General features: G+C 37.5%; 1 protein-coding gene across 3 annotated transcripts; it reads right to left on the minus strand.

Annotated features, from left to right (window-relative positions):
• Positions 1 to 464: 464 nt before the first annotated feature.
• LOC126970247 (CXXC-type zinc finger protein 1-like) lies at positions 465 to 18,432 on the minus strand. Of its 3 annotated transcripts, none has more exons than XM_050816065.1 (10): positions 17,943 to 18,428; positions 17,750 to 17,871; positions 17,341 to 17,504; positions 16,738 to 16,861; positions 13,322 to 13,429; positions 12,622 to 12,805; positions 10,387 to 10,584; positions 8,071 to 8,277; positions 5,715 to 5,962; positions 465 to 1,151 (listed from the first exon to the last, which is right to left on the minus strand). In XM_050816065.1, exons 1-10 carry the CDS (start codon positions 17,967 to 17,969, stop codon positions 1,049 to 1,051), a joined length of 1,485 nt encoding a protein of 494 aa, XP_050672022.1. In that variant the 5' UTR covers positions 17,970 to 18,428; the 3' UTR covers positions 465 to 1,048. The 3 variants fall into 3 exon arrangements, with proteins under 3 accessions (XP_050672022.1, XP_050672021.1, XP_050672023.1); XM_050816064.1 differs by having other exon boundaries at positions 12,622 to 12,808; positions 17,943 to 18,424; XM_050816066.1 differs by lacking the exon at positions 5,715 to 5,962 and having other exon boundaries at positions 12,622 to 12,808; positions 17,943 to 18,432.
• Between the last annotated feature and the right edge of the window lie 3,672 nt (positions 18,433 to 22,104).

The raw sequence follows: 22,104 nt of genomic DNA on the forward strand, positions 1-22,104 counted from the left end.
TTTTGAATCCGTGGACTAACTTGTAAATATTAATGGCCGTTCCCTATATTCAGTCTATCTCCGGTTGTGGCCTACTTGAGATAAAAATCGTAACTAACGTTGACTTTTCTGTCCCAATAAACTAATCGACGGTAACTCACCTTATCCGTACACGCTGTCTGTCAATGGGAGGACATATAGCTTACCAGTGATAGAAATTTGTATGAATATTGAAATTCACGCGTCCCAATATAAGGCGATAAGAATGACATTATCGGGTATATTGGGACAGCTTCAGATTATTGATAGCTAATTACTGACAGTAAGTGTGCTTATAATATTAGAATATATAACTAATTCTTCTTGTTAGTACTTCTTTTGTCTATTAGTCTATCTGTAATTAGCTCTTAATTGTTTATTGTGTTTTTATTTTATTGAAATAACTGTTTATATTCCTAGAAATAAATGAGCAAATAAACAAATAATTATCTGAGTATAATTATATTAATTATTATATATGTACAGACAGCACAATAGATACATTTATATACATAGACCAGTGTCGATAATTTTTGAAACCAAAAAAAATAATAGTAGGATGAAACCCATTGGAAATGGAAGAGAATATAACAAAAATGAAAGGAAAAATAATGATCTTTTTATTACCTACAACTTTACCATTTGACTTATTTCCATACTACTTGCAGTTTTGCCGGAAATCGAGATAAACCTTTTTTACTTTAAAATACCCCCCTTTTCCACTTCCCGACCTCAGATCACCCGTAATTTATTTTTCTTTTAATTTTTGTTATATTCTCTTCCGTTTTCTTTTTATGGAATAGGAGGACAAACGAGTGTACGGGTACCCTGGTGTTAAGTGATCACCGCCGCCCACATTCTCCTGCAACACCAGAGGGATCACAGGAGCATTGCCGGCCTTTAAGGAAGGTGTTTCCAATGGGTTTCATCCTACTCTTATTTTTTTCACTTTTTATCATTTCCAAAGTTTTCATTCAGCACTGGTCTAACAGTAATATTCGCGTTAGCGGCGACAGTGTGTGGTCCAATGTCAGGAAGCTTCCTTGAGCTTTCCGTTCTCGTTCGCTTTCGTAATTCGCTCCATCACTTCATGGTTGTATGTTGAATGTAACATTAAGCCGAGCACGCCAGCCCTGCAACATACAAATTAAAATTTTTTATTCAAAATAGCGATATCACTTAACGTCACTGAACGTCAAAATCTACCACCCATTCCAAAAGGTATCCCTCTGACCTGAGAAGAACTGGCGCAACTCAGCGGGCCTTTTTTTTCATAAAAATATGATTACAAAGTAATATTGTACAATTTTTTTTTATTTTTTATTGGCCAATACAGAACAAATACATATATTTTTATAAAATAAGTACCACGAAAACCTCACCGGTTTATCTGGGTACCTAGCCATTCAATTCTTTTTTCCAAATTCTATTCTTTTTAACCTTATTATTTAATAAGACTTCAATTAAACTTATTTTTTTAATAGCCTGGGGGCGGTTGCACTATTCCCAATCTGTGGTATCATTAAGAAACGATTTAACAATTCTTTTGAATTTTATAATACATTTGTTTTGAACATTTTCTGGGATCTTGTTATAAAAGCATAGTCAACTTGGGAGATTAGGATGCTAAATCTCAGAAGTAATTTCACAAGCACAGCACTGTTCAAACCGAAACGTAAAAGTGTTTACACACATCTACTTTGTAGCAGATTAAATTGCAATGGTGATGGTTGGTACTCATCTAGCATCCTCTGCATGCTGAAACTGTAATAGATTAAAAATAATGGCAATGAGTTTCTTGCCACTTCTTCTCATTAAAACTCAACTTTCCAAAGCGGTGGTAAGAACTTTGACATCGTAAACGCTTCATTTTGACCTAATAAAATAAATCTGTATTTCCTTCAGAACTATCTCTATATCAATATATCTCAAAGAAAAACATATATTATAACAACTAGAAACCATAAAAAAAAATAACTTCTTGCTTGCTTTCTCCTTTAATAACAAAAATAATATTGACACACTTTTACACAAATTATCTTGCCCCAAATTAGGCGTAACCTGTACTATTAATTATGTAATTATTACGGTTGCAAGACAACGATATATTTAATGCGATATACATACTTAAATACATATAAACATCCATGACTCGGAAACAAACATCCATATTCATCATATAAATGTTTGCAGGTACCGGGATTCGAACCCGGGATTTCTAGCTTAGTAGGTAGGGTCGCTCACCACACGGCTATAAAGGTTGTCCTATGATCTCACACTTCACACGAGGTCACCTTTTTTTTTTATGGAATAGGAGGACAAACGAGCGTACGGGTCACCTGGTGTTAAGTGATCACCGCCGCCCACACTCTCCTGCAACACTAGAGGAATCACAAGAGCGTTGCCGGCCTTTAAGGAAGGTGTACGCGCTTTTCTTGAAGGTACCCATGTCGTATCGTCCCGGAAACACCGCACAAGGAAGCTCATTCCACAGCATCGTGGTACGAGGAAGAAAGCTCCTTGAAAACCGCACTGTGGAGGACCGCCACACATCCAGATGGTGGGGATGATATCGCAACTTGTGGCGTGTCGTGCGAAGGTGAAATTCGGCGGCAGGAATCAGGTTGAACAGCTCTTCGGAACACTCCCCGTGATAAATGCGGTAGAAGACACACAATGAAGCGATGTCTCTACGCAACGCCAAGTGATCCAGCCGTTCACAGAGTACTGGGTCACCGACAATTCGAGCTGCTCTGCGTTGCACGCGGTCAAATGGATCGAGCTGATACTGGGGTGCGCCAGACCAGAGATGACAGCAATACTCCATGTGAGGCCGGACCTGCGCTTTGTAGAGCGCTAGAATGTGGGCCGGCTTGAAGTATTGCCGTGCTCTATTTATGACGCCCAGTTTCTTTGAAGCCAGTTTGGCTTTGCCCTCCAGATGGCCACGGAATTGGCAATTGCTCGAGATTTCGAGACCCAGTATTCCGATAGTAGGCGAGGCTTTAAGGGAAGTGTTCTCGAAGAGTGATACGGCAAATGGGGTTTTTTTAGTGGTAAACGCGCAAACTTGAGTCTTCTGGGGGTTAAATTGGACAAGGTTCAACTTACCCCATTCTGCGACCTTCTCGAGAGAGAACTCGATAGAAGACACAAGTTTCTCCCGGCACTGGTCGACGTTTTCCCGAGAGAGACCTGCATGGCCCGTGTATACGGCATCACCAGTGCTGTCGTCTGCATAGCAATGCATGTTGGCGGTGTCCAACATATCATTGATATGCAGAAGAAACAGCGTGGGAGATAGCACACAGCCTTGGGGCACTCCAGCGTTCACGGGCTTGGGATTCGAGCAATAATCGTCGATAACGACCTGTATGCTGCGCCCAGTGAGGAAGCTGGAGGTCCACTTGCATAAGCTCTCGGGAAGCCCAAATGATGGAAGTTTTGCGAGGAGCACCTTGTGCCATACACGATCAAAGGCCTTCGCTATATCCAGACCAACTGCCAGGCCTTCCCCCTTGCTTTCAATAGCCGCCGCCCATCTATGTGTTAGGTATACCAGAAGATCGCCAGTCGACCGACCATGGCGAAAGCCGTACTGCCGGTCGTTGATCAACTGGTGACCCTCAAGGTATACCAAGAGCTGGCGGTTAATTATGCTCTCCATAATTTTGGAGAGTAGGGAGGTAATAGCAATAGGCCCGTAGTTTGCCGGATCCGAACTGTCTCCTTTTTTTGGGATCGGATGGACAAGGGCTGACTACCATGAATCAGGGACTACGCCTTTTGAATAAGAGTGCCGGAATAAACGCGTTAACACCGGCGTCAACTCACGTTCTAAGCACGATTGGAGAAATGCCATCCGGCCCGCTCGACTTCCTGACGTCCAACGAAAACAGAGCTCGCCTAACAGTTTTCTGTCGGAACTGTACTTCAGGCATGGAGCTCTGACACCGCGGGATGGTCGGCGGTGTTTTTCCGTTGTCGTCAAGAGTCGAGTTGGCGGCAAAAAGAGTGCACAGGAGATCGGCTTTCTCTTTTGCCGTATGGGCCAGGATGTCATTCCTCATGTGCAACGGCGGCATGGGACGGCTGGTTGAAGTTACCAAGAGCAGCTTTCGACAACGGCCAGAACTTGCGTGTTCCGGTCGGGTAACTGGAAAGCTGCTCGCCAATTTTGACGACGTGCTACGATTTCGCACGGGCGATTTGGTGCTTAAAAAATCTGGAGGCACGGTTATATTTCCTCTTCAGAACTTTGCAGTTCGGATCCTTTGAGCCCAGCGCCGCAACCCAAGTTCGATACGCCTATTTTTTGCAGTCAGAGTCTGCTTTAACTGACGCATCGAACCAGGGCTGTGATCTGCCACCGATCGGTACTACAGAGCTTGGTATAAAAATATCCATGCCCTGCAGTATCACATCGGCTACTGCAACGGCGCAGGCACTAGGATCATCCGAAGGGAAACAAACCCTGCCCCAAGGGTAGGATGCAAAAAAGGAACGCATCCTATCCCAATCTGCTAACTTGTAGTGCCAAACGCGGCGGGTCGCTGGTGGTCTGCGACGTTGGCGTCGGATAGGCACTACACTCCTGACCAGGCAATGGTCGGACGTTCCGAGAGGGGCGTCGACAGAGACCTGGTAACCATCGGGATGTGTAGTCAGCAGAAGATCTAATAAGGACGGCATGTGGCTATCCACATCCGGGAGCCGCGTCGGCGACTCAACCAATTGGGACAGACCATACGCCAATGCAAAATTATGCACAGATCGCCCTGCGTAGTCTGTGGTACGTGATCCAAGCCATTCGGCATTGTGCCCGTTGAAATCACCCAAGACTACGACTTCAGCGGAGGGGATCTGAGCAAGCACGTCATCAAATGCCGCTTGAACGCAGCCCATGAGGTGATCCGTTTCTGCGTTACCACTATGGGACCTGTAGACCCACGCATAGATGCGGACGCGGTCCTCTAAATCTACGCGGAGCCAGAGAGTAGACAGGCCCCTACCCTCAAAATTGCCGAGACGGCGACAGCAGATATCCTCCCTAACGTACACACATACCCCGGCATGAGGCATGAAATTATGCTCAATTTTGTACCCGGGGTACGTTAAATATGACGTATCGCTAGGTCGAGATATCTGCGTCTCCGTAAGGAAACACAAGGCCGGCTGCGCCGTCTCAAGGTGGTGGTGGACGGCGTTTAAGTTGGAGTGAATTCCCCGGATGTTACAAAAGTCCACATTAAGCGTGGAGCGGGGTGCCGTGGTGTTGCTGCCCTGTTTGTCCTGTGACATACGCGGTACTGTGCCCTCCCCAGAATACGAGGGGCAGCCCGAGCGCGAATGCTCGGGGAGGGATTCTCCGGCTCTACAAGAACCGGTACCCTCCTGGGGTAATTTCTCTTTAAATACCGCTCTCATATTTTGTTGGGGGGGGGAGGACGGGGGGGAATGGCCTCCGGTCCTCGACACTAACCTATGCGAAACATAGCGGCACTAGGCCGCTACTTCACGCCGGTATTCTGTGCGAGTGTGGTAAGTAACCCGGACGAGTCTGGCCCGATTGTGCTGATGTCATAAGACAGCAGCGTGACTCTCCCACTTTCAAAAAGCCCGTAGTCGCCTCTTACGACACCCTTGGACCTGGGCTTCTTGATGAGTAGTTTACTCTCTGGTAATCTCTAACCCACCTGGAAGCCATAGCAAGCCTGATGCTCCTCTCCTGTTCCACCAGTTCGTCCAACTTGAGCCATTGCCGGACCCTCTCCATGTCGATCTCTGCCCTCCTCAGCTTCTCCCACTGATAATGTTTCAGACAAGACTTCTTGGGAGCTCTGCAGAATTCGCCAGTAAGCTTAAACGTGTTCCTCACTAGCGGACACCCACACACATCTGTGTCACTCACTTTTGGATCTTTAAAGTGTTCAGGGCACATTACCTGCAAATAATGATGCAGTTCTAAATATTTTTTATATAAAGGAGGCAAACGGACACGAGGCTCACCCACGGTGGTGGTGGTGAGGCAACCATCCGTGGACATCCGCAACAACAGCTGGTGTCAAGAGATACGTAATCGACCTTTTTTCTTGGAGGTCCATAAGTCGTGTCGGTTCGGGAAAACGGCCGCCCGTAATTGAATCCAAATCAAATCAAATCAAAATCAGTTTATTCACGTAGGTCACGGAAATGACACTTATGAATGTCAAAAAAAAAATATTTTTCTTATTGAATCTACAGCTACTTCGTAAAGGGTTGAGCTAATGAGAAGAAGTAGCAAGAAACTCATTGCCACTCTTTTATATCAAGATTTACAATTTAAGTACATCGATTTACAAATAATTTCAAATTACAATATAATATGTAAAATGTAAAATGATGCAACAGACACACTCAAACGTCAAATAGTCAATGTCTTACACGAGTAAGTCAAAAATGTAAATGTAAATGAATACAAAAGTTATTGAATACAGTAGCTGCATCATCCACATGTACACCATAAATAAATAAATAAAGGTATTCTGTGCGCATTTTATAAGCGATTATAAATAAATAAATATGTATATATATCCATACATATATATATACACACAATAACTTTTAATAATCTGAAACCGAGTCTCCAGCAACAGGACCATCCTGATCATCCACCACAAGCAGCGCCTGTTCACGAGCATGACGCATGAGCCAGCCATCGCCTCCTTCAACCATATTTTAGGGAAGGGGACGACCCATCCCATGTCGCCGCCAATGAATGTGGGAGATGTGTTTATACATGATCCAACAAAGTGTATATTTGTCTCTTTTATGCAGAACTATGACGAGAGTTACAATAACATCGTGGATTACGTATTTAGGCGACATTTTGTTTAGGTGTTAAAGAAGCATGTGTTTCTTCGTCAGGATGATTTGTAAATGATTGTTTTTAAAATGATGAGCTGGATGAGTTTGTCGTTAAAAATACTTCTCTAATTAACAGTGCCGGAAAAAACTTTAACGCTAGTGGTGGTTGATATAAAGAAACATAGAAAAACGTAGTTTTTTGTTTTCTTTTAAGAGTAGAAGTAAATCAAGGCAAACACTCATATGAATTGTAATTGATACATCCTATACATTGCAATGCCTCTCAGGAGTCTGACAAAGTTCTGCGTTTATTTTTTATGAGAATAAGGGACGAGACGAGCAGCACGTTGACATGATGGTATTTGATGCTGCCCTTGCTTATAATGCAGTGCCACTCAGGCTGATACAAAAATCTACCAGTGGGGGGCTCCTTTGCACAGGATGCCGGTTAGATTATGGGTACCACAACGGCGCCTATATCTGCCGTGAAGCAGTAATTTGTAAGCTTTACTGCGTTTCGTTCTGAAGGGCGCCGTAGTGTAATGTAATTACTGGGCAAATGAGACTTAACATCTTATGTCTCAAGGTGACGAGCGCAATAATTGCGCTCGTCTATTATAGTGCCGCTCAGTTTTTGGTTTTTTTTTAAGAATCTTGAAAGGCACTGCATTGTCATGGGCAGGCGCATCAATTACCATCAGTTGAACGTCCTGCTCGTCTCGTCCTGTATTGGCATAAAAAAAAACAAAAAAAAATTCTGAGTGGCATTACAATTGCGCTCGTCACCTTTACACATAATATGATGTTAAATCTCATTTGCCCAGTAATTTCACTCGCTACGGCGTCCTTCACTAGTTATTTATGCAAATGATGTGTAATTAACTTGATTAACCCCTTGTATTAAAACACGAATGTGGGTTTAACTTTATATTATGGCGGGGATTCGAATAACCTAGTTTGTTTTACGGCGCGCGAAGTTCTGGTAGTGTGGAACGCGCGTAAACGAAAATGTTCTTTTTTTGAATTTCATACAGATACCACGCATCGAGCAATAAGAATGTGGCTCTCTGTTGAAACTCTGTGCGCATGAAGGGATCGAAAAAAAACAAAGGAGTGTTATTATGAAATTCAGTACAACAAGCTAACTGTTTTAGAATCTTTAATAGAGGATTTAAAGAATAGGTGGAGATAAAAAAAGAAACTCACCCGCAATCTCTTGCAGTAGGTCCCGTTAGTGGCGTTGTAGTAGTCACAGAACATGCTCTGGCCGTCGATGCGGGTCAAGTGCCGGCTCCCGAACGAAGACTGCGACTCGTATTTGATGAAACACTTCTCCATGTGCTTGACGGCGGTCCGCGAGTGGATCTCGTGGCCGCACGTGATACAATACATCGATGTTTCATCGTCCGCTTCCTACAACACACATCTTACATTAATTACAAAATCACTTTTATTTTAGGGATTTACAAAATCATTTTTAATCACATTCATACAACTTTTGCATCGAAACTATTTGAAGTTATACATCTTTAGGCGTGTTATGAAAAAATTATAAGAATGAAATTTTAAGAAGCGCGCGCATCACTGTAACACAAAAGTAACAGGGTGAAGTTGGTTCCTAAAATTTTCTATCGTATGCATCTTTCGTTATTTTTTTTTTTTGGTTTCTTCGTCCATTATTCGGACAGGCAAAGGGTTCAATCCCATACAGCCGTATTTATTATTCAATAATTAATTGTCAAATCCATCTTTGCAAGATTTTTACAAAATTTTTCTTTTTAAAAACGTAGAATAGCACATACGCACACACTTTTTTTTGTCGAGTTTTGTACTTCTCGTGCTTTCTACTCAACTAAACAGCTTATTTGATGGAGGTGTTACAAACAAAATCAATTAACAAGAAAGTGCTAGTTTGTGCTTTGCTTTATAGACATCCATTCCTCCGATAGCGTTTTTTTTAGATTTATGTCTGAATACTCTTGCAGACTCATTAAATAAAGCGCAGGTCGTTTTTCTACTGCAAAAAGCAAATCAATATAAGTTTTTGTTTGTTTTTTTTTTTTTTTTTCGTCGAGCAACTACTGAAATGACAGACAGTATGTGAGCTTTAATATTTTTCTATAAACAACAAAAAGTTGCTCAACTAAAAATTTTACACACAGGACAGGTAAAGCTATATTAATAATAATACCTTAATAAAAATAACCTAAAAATCAAAGTCTTTTTATTTTTCAAATATACATTTTTTTTAACTGAATTTTTCAAATAAAAAAATTATCTTAAATAAGAAATAAAACTTTAATAACCCTTTCGTGGTCGCACTAGTGGGCATAAAATACCATATAGTTGGTTCTTCTGAAATGACTTATAAAATGAAACATATGGAAAATTCGTTTATTAAGGCGAATCATGTATTTTTTTCAATTTTTTTTATGATTACGGTTAAGTAGTTCTACCCATAGTGTATGTAATTATATGCTGCTAATATTAAGCAATTCTCATAAAAATGTAAATCGAAATTGCTGTGGCTATATAGAAAGTTATGACATGATTCAATAGACTAAAGTATGTGATTTTATTGCCAATTTGACATCAGCGAAAATGGTTTCCCAGTAACGAAAAGAATTGATTTCATCCCCTTGTTCAGGTGACTTAAAGGTTATTATTTTCGGGAGTGTGAAATAAAAATTACTCCTATACTTCGGCCACGTTGCACGCAGAGAAGCCTTGAGCGTTTGACGGGGAAAACTCACCTGGCGTTGCGTAGAGACATCGCTTCATTGTGTGTCTTCTACCGCATTTATCACGGGGAGTGTTCTGAAGAGCTGTTTCACCTAATTCCTGCCGCCGAATTCCACCTTCGCACGACACGCCACAAGTTAGGATATCATCCCCACCATCTGGATGTGTGGCGGTCCTCCACAGTGCAGTTTTCAAGGAGCTTTCGTACGTGGTATACTACAAAGCTGTGGAATGAACTTCTTTGTGCGGTGTTTCCGGGACGATACGACATGGGTACCTTCAAAAAAAGCGCGTACATCTTCTTTAAAGGCCGGCAACGCTCCTGTGATTCCTCTAGTGTTGCAAGAGAATGTGGGCGGCGGTGACCTCTTTACACCAGGTGACCCGTACGCTCGTTTGTCCCCCATTCCCATAAAAAGAAATGAGAGGATAAAAGTGTAAGCATTACTGTATTTCGGTCTGAAGGGCGCCGTAGCTAAGTGAAATTACTGGGCAAATGAGACTTAACAACTTATGTCTCAAGGTCACGAACGCAGTTGTAGTGCCGCTCAGAATTTTTGGTTCTTTCAAGAATCCTGAGCGGCACTGCATTGTAACGGGCAGGGCGTTTCAATTACCATCAGCTGAACGTTTGGCTCGTCTCATCCCTTACTTTCATAAAAAAAATATGTCATACATATACTTATAATTAGTATGTGAAAACGAAATTAAAAGGAGGGAACGACTACGAAGAGAGACATAAAATTGACATAAAAATTATAATCAGTTGGATATATATACCTTCTCTTCGCTGTGTTGTATTGTCCAATTCTTCGCTCTACTCAACAGTGCATCCAATTCCGAGTGTTGTTTATCCAACTCCCGTAATGCTGTTTGAGCCTTGGTGATACCGCTGCGGACCACTTCAAGGGACTTGCGATTGTGTTGCTCAGCCACACAGTTCGACAGCGACCACTCCTGTATACGCTGCGGAAGTACCTGTTTAAAACAAAGGTATCACACAGGTAAAACATAGACAAATAAACTTTATTCAATCAGGCTTAAACTACGCGCTTTTGAACTATTGCGGAGGTATATGTGACTCTTATCAAACTTGTTCTAAAATAATTGGTGGCAGTGTAGACTGCACATACTTAGTTCAAAGTTTACTGCGTGTCAAGTGTCAACTTCGTACGTACGTGCGCGTATGAACGCACTCAAGCGCACAAGCACACGCCCGTACTACGAGCCATCTCTATTCTAAACTCTGTACTTGAGGTAGCACCACAGTGCGAGTTATTTGCCAGATCGATGGGATGTTATGCCAAAGAATGTAAGAAAATATGTAAACTCTATACAATAACATAGTTTTATAGATTCTGATTTTTTATTTCTTATCTTTTTTTATGAAAATAAGGGACGAGACGAGCAGAAAATCCAGCTAATGGTAATTGTTACGCCCTGTTCATTATATTACAGCGCCGCTCCGGATTCTTTAAAAGCCCCAAAAATTCTGAGCGGCACTACAATTGCGCTCGTCACCTTGAGACATACGATGTTAAGTCTCATTTGCCAGTAATTTCTGTAGTGTGCGCGGAGGCGCTAGTTACCGCCTGAGGTATGTGAGCAGCAGGGCGGGGGAGGTAGACAAACGTCAAGCTAACTCAGTCTGCCGTCGACCATATATATCGGGTGCGACTTATCAATAGCACCCTCTTCCGTCTCACCCTCTGCGGTAGGATACCCTGAGTTGCAGACGCTAGGTCCTTCCGAAAGACATTATACATTATTATAGATAATTAGCAAACTCACTAAAAAGAGTAATATATGTGTGCGTGTGTGTGTATGTGTGTGTGCGTGTTTGCGTGTGTGACAAGATTAAATAAGTGTTAGTATTAATAGTAGTAAGTAGTTAGTATTGATGCATAAGTTTTAATTTTAAGAACGTTTTTGTATCGTCGTATTTAAATACTACTAGCCATGATTGTAAAGATTTTGTTAGAGTATTTATTTATTACTTATATTTTTTATTAAATTTACTGAAGTAGGTATAAGCATAAATATAATAATAATGACAATATTCAAAAAATATTATGCTCTCCGAGTCCAATATATTAACATCTTCAGCATAATGTTGGGAGTGCATAGTTACTATAATGCGTCCGGTATGTTTGTGGAGAACCGTGTCGATGGCCGCCGTGTCACCGCAATCATATGAAAAAGAATCGCCTGAGTCAAAAATAGGTTGGAGAGGAGTCCTAATATTATTTTGAAGGTGGTAGACATATTAGTCAGTCGGTCAGCAAACGTTTACTGCCGATATTAAAATCGCGATACAAAAGTAACTGTTAATCGTAGATGGGTGAAAATTTGAAGTTGTATGTATTTTTAATGCTGACTCATAATCAAACAAACTAAAAAAAAATGTCAAAAAAAATAAAAATAAAAAAAGTTAGTGTGGACCACCCTTAACATTTAGGGATTGAAAAATAGATGTTGTTCGATTCTCAGACCTACCCAATATGCACTCAAAATTTCATGAGAATCGGTCAAGCCGTTTCGGAGGAGTTCAAAGTTTAACACCATGACACGAGAATTTTATATATTAGAGAGATTGTATTTACTACCATGGGTTAAGACTGGGGGCAGAGGAAACAGCCGCTCACGTTCTGCTGGAATGCAATGAGGTGGCAAACTACAGGGCGAAGCACCTGGGGTCACCAGGAGCTCTTCGGGAAGTCTTCCGCGACGTTAAGAGGTTGGGTGACTTCTTGGAGGAGCTTGGCTGGTTGGAGTAGCCTTTACCACCCTCGCACGCAAAATAGGCGCATATCGACGTCGAGTTGCGGAAAGCGCCCGTATGAAGAAGAAGACGATGGGTTAAGACTGTTTCACTAACATTTATATATGGACTTATTGTTGTCTAAAATAAATAAATAATTAAAAAAAATTGGTATAAGGAATCTATTCTGTTAGTAACCTCTGTCTAAATACACTGTGAGCAAATATAGTGTACGTAATAGTTAATTAACTCACCTGGTACACTCTAGCGGTTGCCAGCTTCATTCCACACTGCGGAGAACAATACTTGGACCCATACTGAGCTGCTCTGGTGCACTGCGGACCATAGCAATGTCTCGGCTCTACTGTCTGTAAGTGGGCTATAGACTCCTCAGGTTCATATGTTTCTCTTTCGTGATGCTTTTTCTTTGTACGGTTACTGCTGTAATATAGGGGACACGGGAATTAGTCTGATGAAATTCAATGAAAAATTTATATATACATTGAATAATGTAAATTTTTATCCCCCAAAATATAAACAAACCCAAAACTTATTGATAATATCAATATACCAATTATTACTAGTTAGTATATGCAGAAAAATTATACCACTTTTTATGATAATATTGTCAGATTAGAATCAAGAGCAGGCTTACTTTCATTATTATAATATGAATTATGCCGCTTTTTTTTTGCAGTAATTTCACTAGCTACGGCGTCTTTCAGACCGAAACACAGTAATGCTTACACATTACTGCTTTACGGCACAAAGAGGCGCCCTTGGGTACCTATACTCTTTGTACCTTACCTACCGTACCTTTGCACAAGACCCCCCTGGTGAATTTACAAGCTTAAACCGAAATATGTAATCTGTACTAGGTTATTGTGAAATTAGTTAGGTTATAATATAAGAATTAATTTAAGTGGGTAAAAAAAACAAAAAACAGAAATGTACCTAGAAACTCTGGATATCTTTCTATTCTTGATGCAGATCCTTTGTTTACATGTTATCTTGAGTTTTGTACTCCCACCATATTTATACATATCCTCGCAAGCTTCACAGCTGAAATTTTAATAGGCACTTTGATAGGAGTGTTATATTATATCAAATGTGATAACTTCATATACTTAAAAGACTTCATCTCTATGAAGCCCTTTTACTCTATGAAGATTTTGTTTTCATGGATGATATATCAGTAAGCCTGACAAATAATGCGATGGCTATAGATTAAGTAAATTTGGCTATAGATCTCTGTGGCTATCCCTATACTATAGGTAAATACATTTAATAAAAAGTAATTGAAAGGAAATTTCAAAGGGTCAATGGAAACATTAGTAGCGCACAACTAACTAACTAACAAACAACTTTTTCGTATCAAATTGTCAAGTCATATAAAAAATGTGTGAATGCAAAGAAATTCATTTAATATTTTATATAGATGTATATTATAGACAAACTATCTGACCCAGCAAACGTTGTATTGCCATATAAAGTAAATAAATAAATTTCAATAATTATTATTTTTGCGTATAAAAAATAGGTGACGACAAATCCTCAAACCTACCAAATATACAATTATTGTATTCAATTGCCATATTGCAGATCTGTGGATGGAATATAAAAATATAAAAATCGCGATACAAAAATAGTTGTAGATCGTAGAAAGGAGATAATTTGAAATTGTTTGTATATTAAAGCTGAAAAAAATAAAAAAAACTGTTTAAGAAATAAAAAATAATACTAGGGGGGTCGGGGTAGGGGGTCACCCTTTTCATTAAGCGGCATGAAAAATAGATGTTGGCCGATTCTCATACCTACCCGATATGTACACAAAATTTCATACAAATCGTTTCTACCGTTTTGGAGGAGTTCGGTAACAAAACTGCCACACGAGAATTTTATATAATATTGGATATAATAATTTTCCACATCTAGGATTTTTTTAACGACACTTATCTCCTTATTAATTTTACTTATTTTATATTTTCTCAAAGCACTAATGAATTAGTTATAAATAAACTAGCTGACCCAGCAAACGTTGTATTGCCGATATTAAAATCGCGATACAAAAGTAACTGTTGATCGTAGATGGGTGAAAATTTGAAGTTGTATCTATTTTTTAATGCTGACTCATAATCAATTAAAAAAAATGTCAACAAAAATTAAAAAAAAAATCGAGTGGACCACCCTTAACATTTAGGGGGATGAAAAATAGATGTTGTCCGATTCTCCAAACTACCCAATATGCACTCAAAATTTCATGAGAATCGGTCAAGCCGTTTTGGAGGAGTTCAAAGTTTAACACCATGACACAAGAATTTTATATATTAGATATTTAGCATAGAAATAATTTGAAGAAATGGAGATAGGATAGCTGTTCCAACAAATTCAAAATTATTCCATAGGTCAAGCAAATAGTCTCACTTTGTGTGTGTGTGTGTATTGCCATGACACCAATTTCTAACACAATAATCCTACTAATATTATAAATGTGAAAGTTTGTATGTCTGGATGTATGTTTGAACTTCTTTAACGCAAAAACTACTGAATAGATTTTGATGAAACTTTACAATAATATAGCTTACACACCAGAATAACAAATAGGATATAATTTATAAAACTATAGTGTGAATTAAACAAAATATAAAATAAGTGTGATTGTTACTAATGAAAACAACTAGCGCCATCTCTTATCGACTAGCAAGCCAAAGATATATACAAATGAAAACTTAACTAGCGCCATCTCTTATCGACTAGCAAGCAAAAGATATATATACAAATGAACAGTTAACTTTTCTGATACATATTGTGTTGAATAGTTAATTATAAGGGATTACTTCGTTTTTATTTTTATTAACATAGTTTATAGGAGCATATTGCAGTAGCTTCCTATAACTTTTGCATTTGTTACCTCTATCCATCCCTTGAAACTATAGCGTTTATAATTCATTGAAAATTCTGTTACCAATAGAAAACTGCAAATTTTTGAGTATCATAGTGGTAGTCTTTGACATTCAATAAATGATATTAAATCCTACTTTGAATAACAATATTTGAATTTGTATTTATATTTATATAAATATATTACAATACATAAAATAGCAAGAAAACTAAGTACATTAAATTTATCGTACCAAATGTCAAAAATGTAAATGCAAATGTTTTGTTAAACAGAGAGGTGATAGAACCGGTGGAATCTGCTATATTTCTTGGCATAACTCTAGATTCCAAATTACAATGGGGCCCCCATATTGAAGGATTGGCAAACAGACTTACTTCAGCAGCATACGCAGTTAAAAAGATTAGCCAATTTACTGACATAGATACGGCGCGACTAGTATACTTTAGTATTATGTCCTATGGCATATTGCTATGGGGCAACACTGCCGATATTAATACAATATTTGTGCTGCAGAAGAGGGCTATTCACGCTATTTATAACCTAGGTCCTAAAGAATCATTGAGAGCAAAATTCAAAGAAATTAACATCTTGACTGCTGCTTCTCAATATATTCTTGATAATGGCACATAAGTGAATTTGCCAGAAACTGTCATAACCATAATGTTAACACTAGGAACAGACATAAACTTATGATGCCTACTACTCGGCTAAGTCGAGTTAGTAAGTCTTTTGTGGGGCGATGTATATGCTTTTACAACAAGATCTCAGAAAATGTTCAAAACAAAAGTATAACATTATTCAAAAGAATTGTAAAAAAACATTTGTGTGGTAAAGGTTACTATAACATAAATGACTTTCTTAATGATACCACAGATTGGGAATGGAGTGACCGCCCTCAGGCTATTAAATAATAAGTTTAATTGTACAATATTACTTTGTAAACATATTTATTCAATGAAAAAAAAAAGCCCGCTGAGTTTGTTGCGCCCATTCTTCTCAGGTCTGAGGCATTCATTTTGGAATGGGTGGTAGTTATTTGACTTTCAATAAGTGATGTCACATCCTATTTTGAATAAAAATATTTGAATTTGAATAAAGAATAAGTAAGCGCATAACTATATAGAAAGCTGTCAATTTGAGTTTATGATAAAAAACTCATAGCAGCACTGCAGAAGGGTGACCCACAACAGGCCTTTGCCAAGCAGAACACTGAGTTAAGAGACATACTCTAACTCAGAATAAAAGGGCTTAATAGATGACAATTAAATTCTCTTGCTTTACTATTAAATATTTACTCCACATTAAGAGTTTTTATCAGGTAAATTAGTTGTTTGTTTATTGTCAAATAACTAAAGCATATATTGTGTTTTACTCTAATTTCTTAAAAACCCCATTTAAATATTGAGGACATAATCACTTCTACCTTCAAAAAACAATGAATAATACGTAGGGAAAAGAAAAAACTTACTGTCCACAATCCGCTACTTGTGAGCAACCTGAACATTCTCCGCATCCATCTTTTGTGCTTCTTTTCAACAACTTATTTTCTGAGTGATCCTTTTCTTTGCGTTTCTTTTTTCTATCATCTTTGACTGCCGGAAACATGACAACATTTTAATTATAGCAGGTCTTAGTCTAAGCCTAAGTTGAATATATCTGTAATTTATACAGTGTTCCAGTAACAGCAACTTGCCTCTCTCACCATTGCAGGCAGTATGTGACATGCCCATGGTTTTAATGTAGTGTGTTTGAATGCTTAATATTTCAAATTATATAATATGTATGATATGTAAGTACTGTGAGTTATTATTATCTACTCCTTTACGAATATTGTTATATAATTTGTTAAGTTAAATTATAATATGTATAGTCAATGTAAATATGTGGCTGCAGTATGGTACTACACATGCAATATTTTGTTTATTAAGAAGAATGAGGATTGCTTCTTAGTTGTCCTAAGATCTAACAATGAAAGCTACAAATTTTTTTTAAATTATAATACATTAAATTGAAATAAGAGAGTATCTTAGTATTATTATAATACTAGCTATACAAAAATAATTATTGATACCTTCCTCAGGATCATTTTCTCTCTTTTGGGGGCGGAACCTTGTTTTTAATGTAGGATCCTCCTCCCGACATCTTTCACAGAAGTAATTCTTTATGTACTTGGCCTCCTTCTCTGATATATTGATACAATCTCCATGGTACCATTCCTCGCAGGCATCACAAGCTCTAAAATAAATAATGTAATGCTATTGCATAAATATGTGGTTTAAGTTGATAGCATTAACTATGACAAAGAAGATATGAATTTAAAACAAAAATTAATTTTAAGTAATATTATGGCTAATAAACAGTTTAATTTCCAAACACACACGAAAAAAAGGAAAAATATTGAAACAGTTATCAGGATTTCAAAATATCATATTAGATGTCAATGAGAGGAAGAAACAAAAATTAATTTACTCTATACATACATCATAAACCTGGAACTGTCTGAAGATCTGCAGATGCAATATTGTTGGCCAGCCTGGTTTAATAAAGACGTTATTTTTGATTGTCTCTCTGGTAAATCAAATTGCTTAGCGATATCAGCTTTCTGTAAATAAGCAATCAACACATAAAAAAAATCAAACTACATGAAATAATTTAATTTAATTAAATACTTACGCTCTGTTTATACTTTTTATCTCCCATTGTAGCATGAATTTATGAAATCAAAAAAAGATGCATAAACTTCCTACTTAATACCTATAATTATTTACAATATACAATCGGCAATTATAGATAAATACTACAATCTTTGTAGATATTAATAAGTACTTAAAATTAACTATAAAAAGTCAGTAAGTAGTAACTAGTAACCACAGACCTTTTTTTTTTTGGTTCTGTTCGTCCATCTGGACAGGCAAAGGGGTCAAAAGCCCATACAGCCAAGTCTTCATTTTTATTTTTCTATTATTCACGTTACACAGCTTGTTCAAAGTCAAGCTAAGTATTTATATAATCTTCATCTTCAAACATAAATAGTACAATTTCCCATAAAAGTAGTATTTCGTGTTCTTCATGTTTCATTTTCTTCATATACATATAGGTTCGCATGAAAGGCCGAAGCCAAGTCTTTTATTGATAATATTCTTGTTCCAATGAAGATCAAGCTTAGCCCCTTATTTTTAATAATAAACTTTTATCATATAATACTAAAATATAAATCTCATATACGTTATGAGAAATATATTATACATGAATTATAAGTAATAATGATGAATATTATTATAAGATAATATGAAACTAATTTAAGGTATAACTACAAATATAATATTTACATTTACACATTATAAACACAAGTCCAATAATAATTTATGGACGAATATGTTTTAAGTCTGTGTAAGGGATTGTGTCAAAAGCCAAGCCGTATTTTCAAATTTCGCCTACCGTTGAAACTATAAATTTGTAAAGCGGCACGATTCACGAATGACGAAGCAGTCATAAGTTTTCAATAACTGCTGCAGTGAGCGCGGGATGTCTTCAGCATTCTTATAAATATCCAAGAGGCAGTCTATCAATGTAAATCTTTGAAGATTATATTGGGGACAGTCAAAGAAAATGTGTCAAGAGTTTGGATGGATAAATTACAGAATTGACAAGTTGGAGAATCTATAACACCGATCCTAAATAAATGAGCACCACTACGAGAATGTCCCAGACGTAACCGACAAATTGTGGTGTAAAATTTTCTGTGTAAGTATTTTTTCTTTTTAACAGACCAGGGAGGAGAGATTTCGTTTTTAATGTCGGCTAACCATTTGCCCTTTCTTGATGATAGACCAGCTTTTAATTCTTCAATAGTAAAAGGGGCAATCCTAAAAGAGTTGGTGCTATTTAAAGGATGATTATTGTGAATAATTGTCAAATTTGGTACTGTATCTGGAGTATATTTGTGTAAAAGTTGGATATCCAATTATTGCTAGAGAAACAATTATTATTAGAATATAAGTTCTTAAATTTCCTCATTTTTGTCCAAATCTGTTTCATTGGTGTTAACCTATTTATGGTGGAGCAAAAATCTGTCCAGGATTTACGACATTCAAGTCTTAATATACATTTTTTCTTTGCTTGAGCTTGCTTAAAATGAATGTAGTTTTGGATATTGCAATTTGATTTGAATAACAGATAAGCCTGTTTGCAACCTTCTACCACTTTAGTACATTGCCCATTCCAGCAGGGAAGTTGTCGCTTTCTTTTAGGTAGATTAGTAATATTGTTACAGTGGTAGTTGGTTTTAGGTACTGAATTTTCTACCGCTCTAAGAATTATGGAACAGAAGTTATTGTAAGACTTCTGTAGGTTACAATTATTTATATCAAATTGTTTTAACAAGTCATTTACTAAGTTTCATATTGGTCCCAATTTACTATTTTCAGATTACTGTGTGGAGGAATGTTGGATGGAATTGAAGAAGATTCAGTTTCCGACACTACCATGGAAAATTTTGTGATTGTAGGCAAGTGATAGCTGCCCTAAGAGTCCTGATGAACTTGCCATTCACAGCACAGGAATAATGAAGATGATACTATTGTTAGATCTAGTCCATTTGGTCTCCAAGAATTAGTACCCACTGTAGTTGGTTGATCATTATTTAAGAGCATTAAGTCATTATCGTCCATTACATCCATGATGTCTCTACCTCTAGAATTGGTTCTATTACAACCCCAAATGGTATGGTGAGCATTAAAATCACCAGCAATTATTAGTGGTTTTGAAATACTATGCAACAGTCTATTAAATTTAGATTTGTCAAAGTTAGGTACACTGTTGCCAGGACTATAAAAGCTAACAATTGAGATGTCTTTTTGTTTGTATTTAATTTTGATTGCTACATTTTGCAAGTTGTTATCAGAAAATGTTTCTAACTTTTAAAAATAAATGCCATTTCTAACAAAAATTGCTACACCATTGTGATCATTACCACAATCATTTCTTAGTATTGTATAACCTCTGATAGAAAACTGTATATTTGGTTTAAGCCAAGTTTCTGATATAAGTGCTATGTGTATGTCCTGCTCATAAAGTAGGTTTTGAAGCTCAAGTCTGTTACTCAACAGACTTTGAGCATTCCACTGTACTATGTTAAGTTTGTGACAGTTGAATGTGACATTTTATTTTTAATTTGTATGGTATCTTTAATAGCTGAACTAATTGCGTGTGAGCTAATGCTTTGATTCTATGTTTTATTTAGTGTAATGACTTTTATTATTGATTCTGTGATTAGGTTCATTGCCGCTGGATTGGATAAAATTAAATTAATGATGTCTTGTGTGTTCTCTGTCTTATTGAGTGATGGAAAGCTTGTTGGATGTTTAAATAAATCTGATAATGGTGTTTTACTTTTATTTTTACTATCCAATAATTTTTTTTGTTTTATAGGGCATTGGCCTGATACTGCAAGATGGTTACCTTTACAGTGCACACATACTGCTTTGTCAATAGGTATAGTACATTTTTTATATGAATGATTTTCAGTGCAGATTGAGCAACGCTGAGCATTCTTACAGAATTTAGCCAAGTGGACAAACCTAAGGCATCGGAAACACTGCTTAACTGGCGGCACATAAGGTCGCACTGGTAGACGCCACATCTTTAAGTGAACGTAATCTGGGAGTGAAGTAGATGACGCAAAAGTAATGATGACTGCCTGTGTAGGTTGTAATATAAAACCACTATCTTTTTTTTTTATTATACGCCGAACAGAAATAATTTTTTTTGTACTTGACAAAGATTTGAAAATTTTTTTGTTGGAAATATCAATGGGTACGGAGGAAAACACTCCAAACAATTCTGTGGCACCAGCTGGGATGGACGCCTTAATATTTTGTCCCCTTAAAAATGTCGTGTTGTCTAGGAATGTATTAGCTAAATTGGGTCGTTCAAACACTACTCCTATCTTATATTTGTTGAGTTTCTTAAGATATTTAATGCGTTTAATGAAGCGCGATAAGTAGCTACTAAGAGTTAGCATGTCACGACTACCAAGTGGCTGTTCAGTGACACTCTCCATGAAGACTATAAATTCATGACCGGCACCTGCGTCTTCCGGATATCGGCGACAATAGTCGGCCACCCTATATGGCAAATAAAAGTCCTCGTGGTCTTTCAAAACTGTACGTGAATCTGAGTATTCGCTACTTTCAGAGGTGGAATCTAAAATAGACTCACCTTTATCTCGTTCCGGCTTTGGGTTTTTTTCCGCCTTTTCGACATCTCTTAGCACAAACCTAAATCACTAAATATATAGACTTTTACTTATACTAAACAAATTAAATGATAAACATATACAAATACTTATATACTTTTCAAAAATATGAGGATTATATACAATATAAAAGAAATATTTAATTTTATAGTTAAAAAGACCGCCCTAAGCAATCAAGAGTTCCCGCGCTTCGTAACCACAGACCTAGTAACACAGAACCCTTTTACTCTCGGACTCGGGGTCAGCAAAGAGAATTTAAACACGTACTCAGCAATTTTATGTCAATTGTCAAATGCTCAGAATAACAATAAGTTGAATATTGGTCAAATGTCATCTAAATTCTATTTTTTTTATTCTTTGGAACTGCACAGTACCTACATGCGCAATTTTGCTTATATCGAATTATATTTTATAGCTGTGGAGGGTAGAGGCAAGGAGAATCATTTGTGTTTATGAAAAAGTGTCGGACAAAATGCGTTCAAATTAATTTTGAATAAAGACTATGAGAAAATAATGCGGACACGATACAATTATATGACAAATTCCGTCTGTCACAAATAGCTATTTTCATAATTCCTA

The sequence above is a fragment of the Leptidea sinapis genome, chromosome 20, assembly GCF_905404315.1.
Source record: "Leptidea sinapis chromosome 20, ilLepSina1.1, whole genome shotgun sequence".
Lineage (NCBI taxonomy): Eukaryota > Metazoa > Arthropoda > Insecta > Lepidoptera > Pieridae > Leptidea > Leptidea sinapis.

What these genes read in the sequence shown, in the direction of transcription:
- LOC126970247 (XM_050816064.1), bottom strand. Translation starts at nt 17,969, where the DNA reads ATGGGAGATAAAAAGTATAAACAGAGC. An exon ending in CAAGTAGCGGATTGTGGACA is followed by an intron (nt 13,430 to 16,737) that starts GTAAGTTTTTTC and finishes TTAAAATTTCAG; the next exon opens with CTGTGAAGCTTGCGAGGATA. An exon ending in CCTACTGCAAGAGATTGCGG is followed by an intron (nt 5,963 to 8,070) that starts GTGAGTTTCTTT and finishes CATTATTTGCAG; the next exon opens with GTAATGTGCCCTGAACACTT.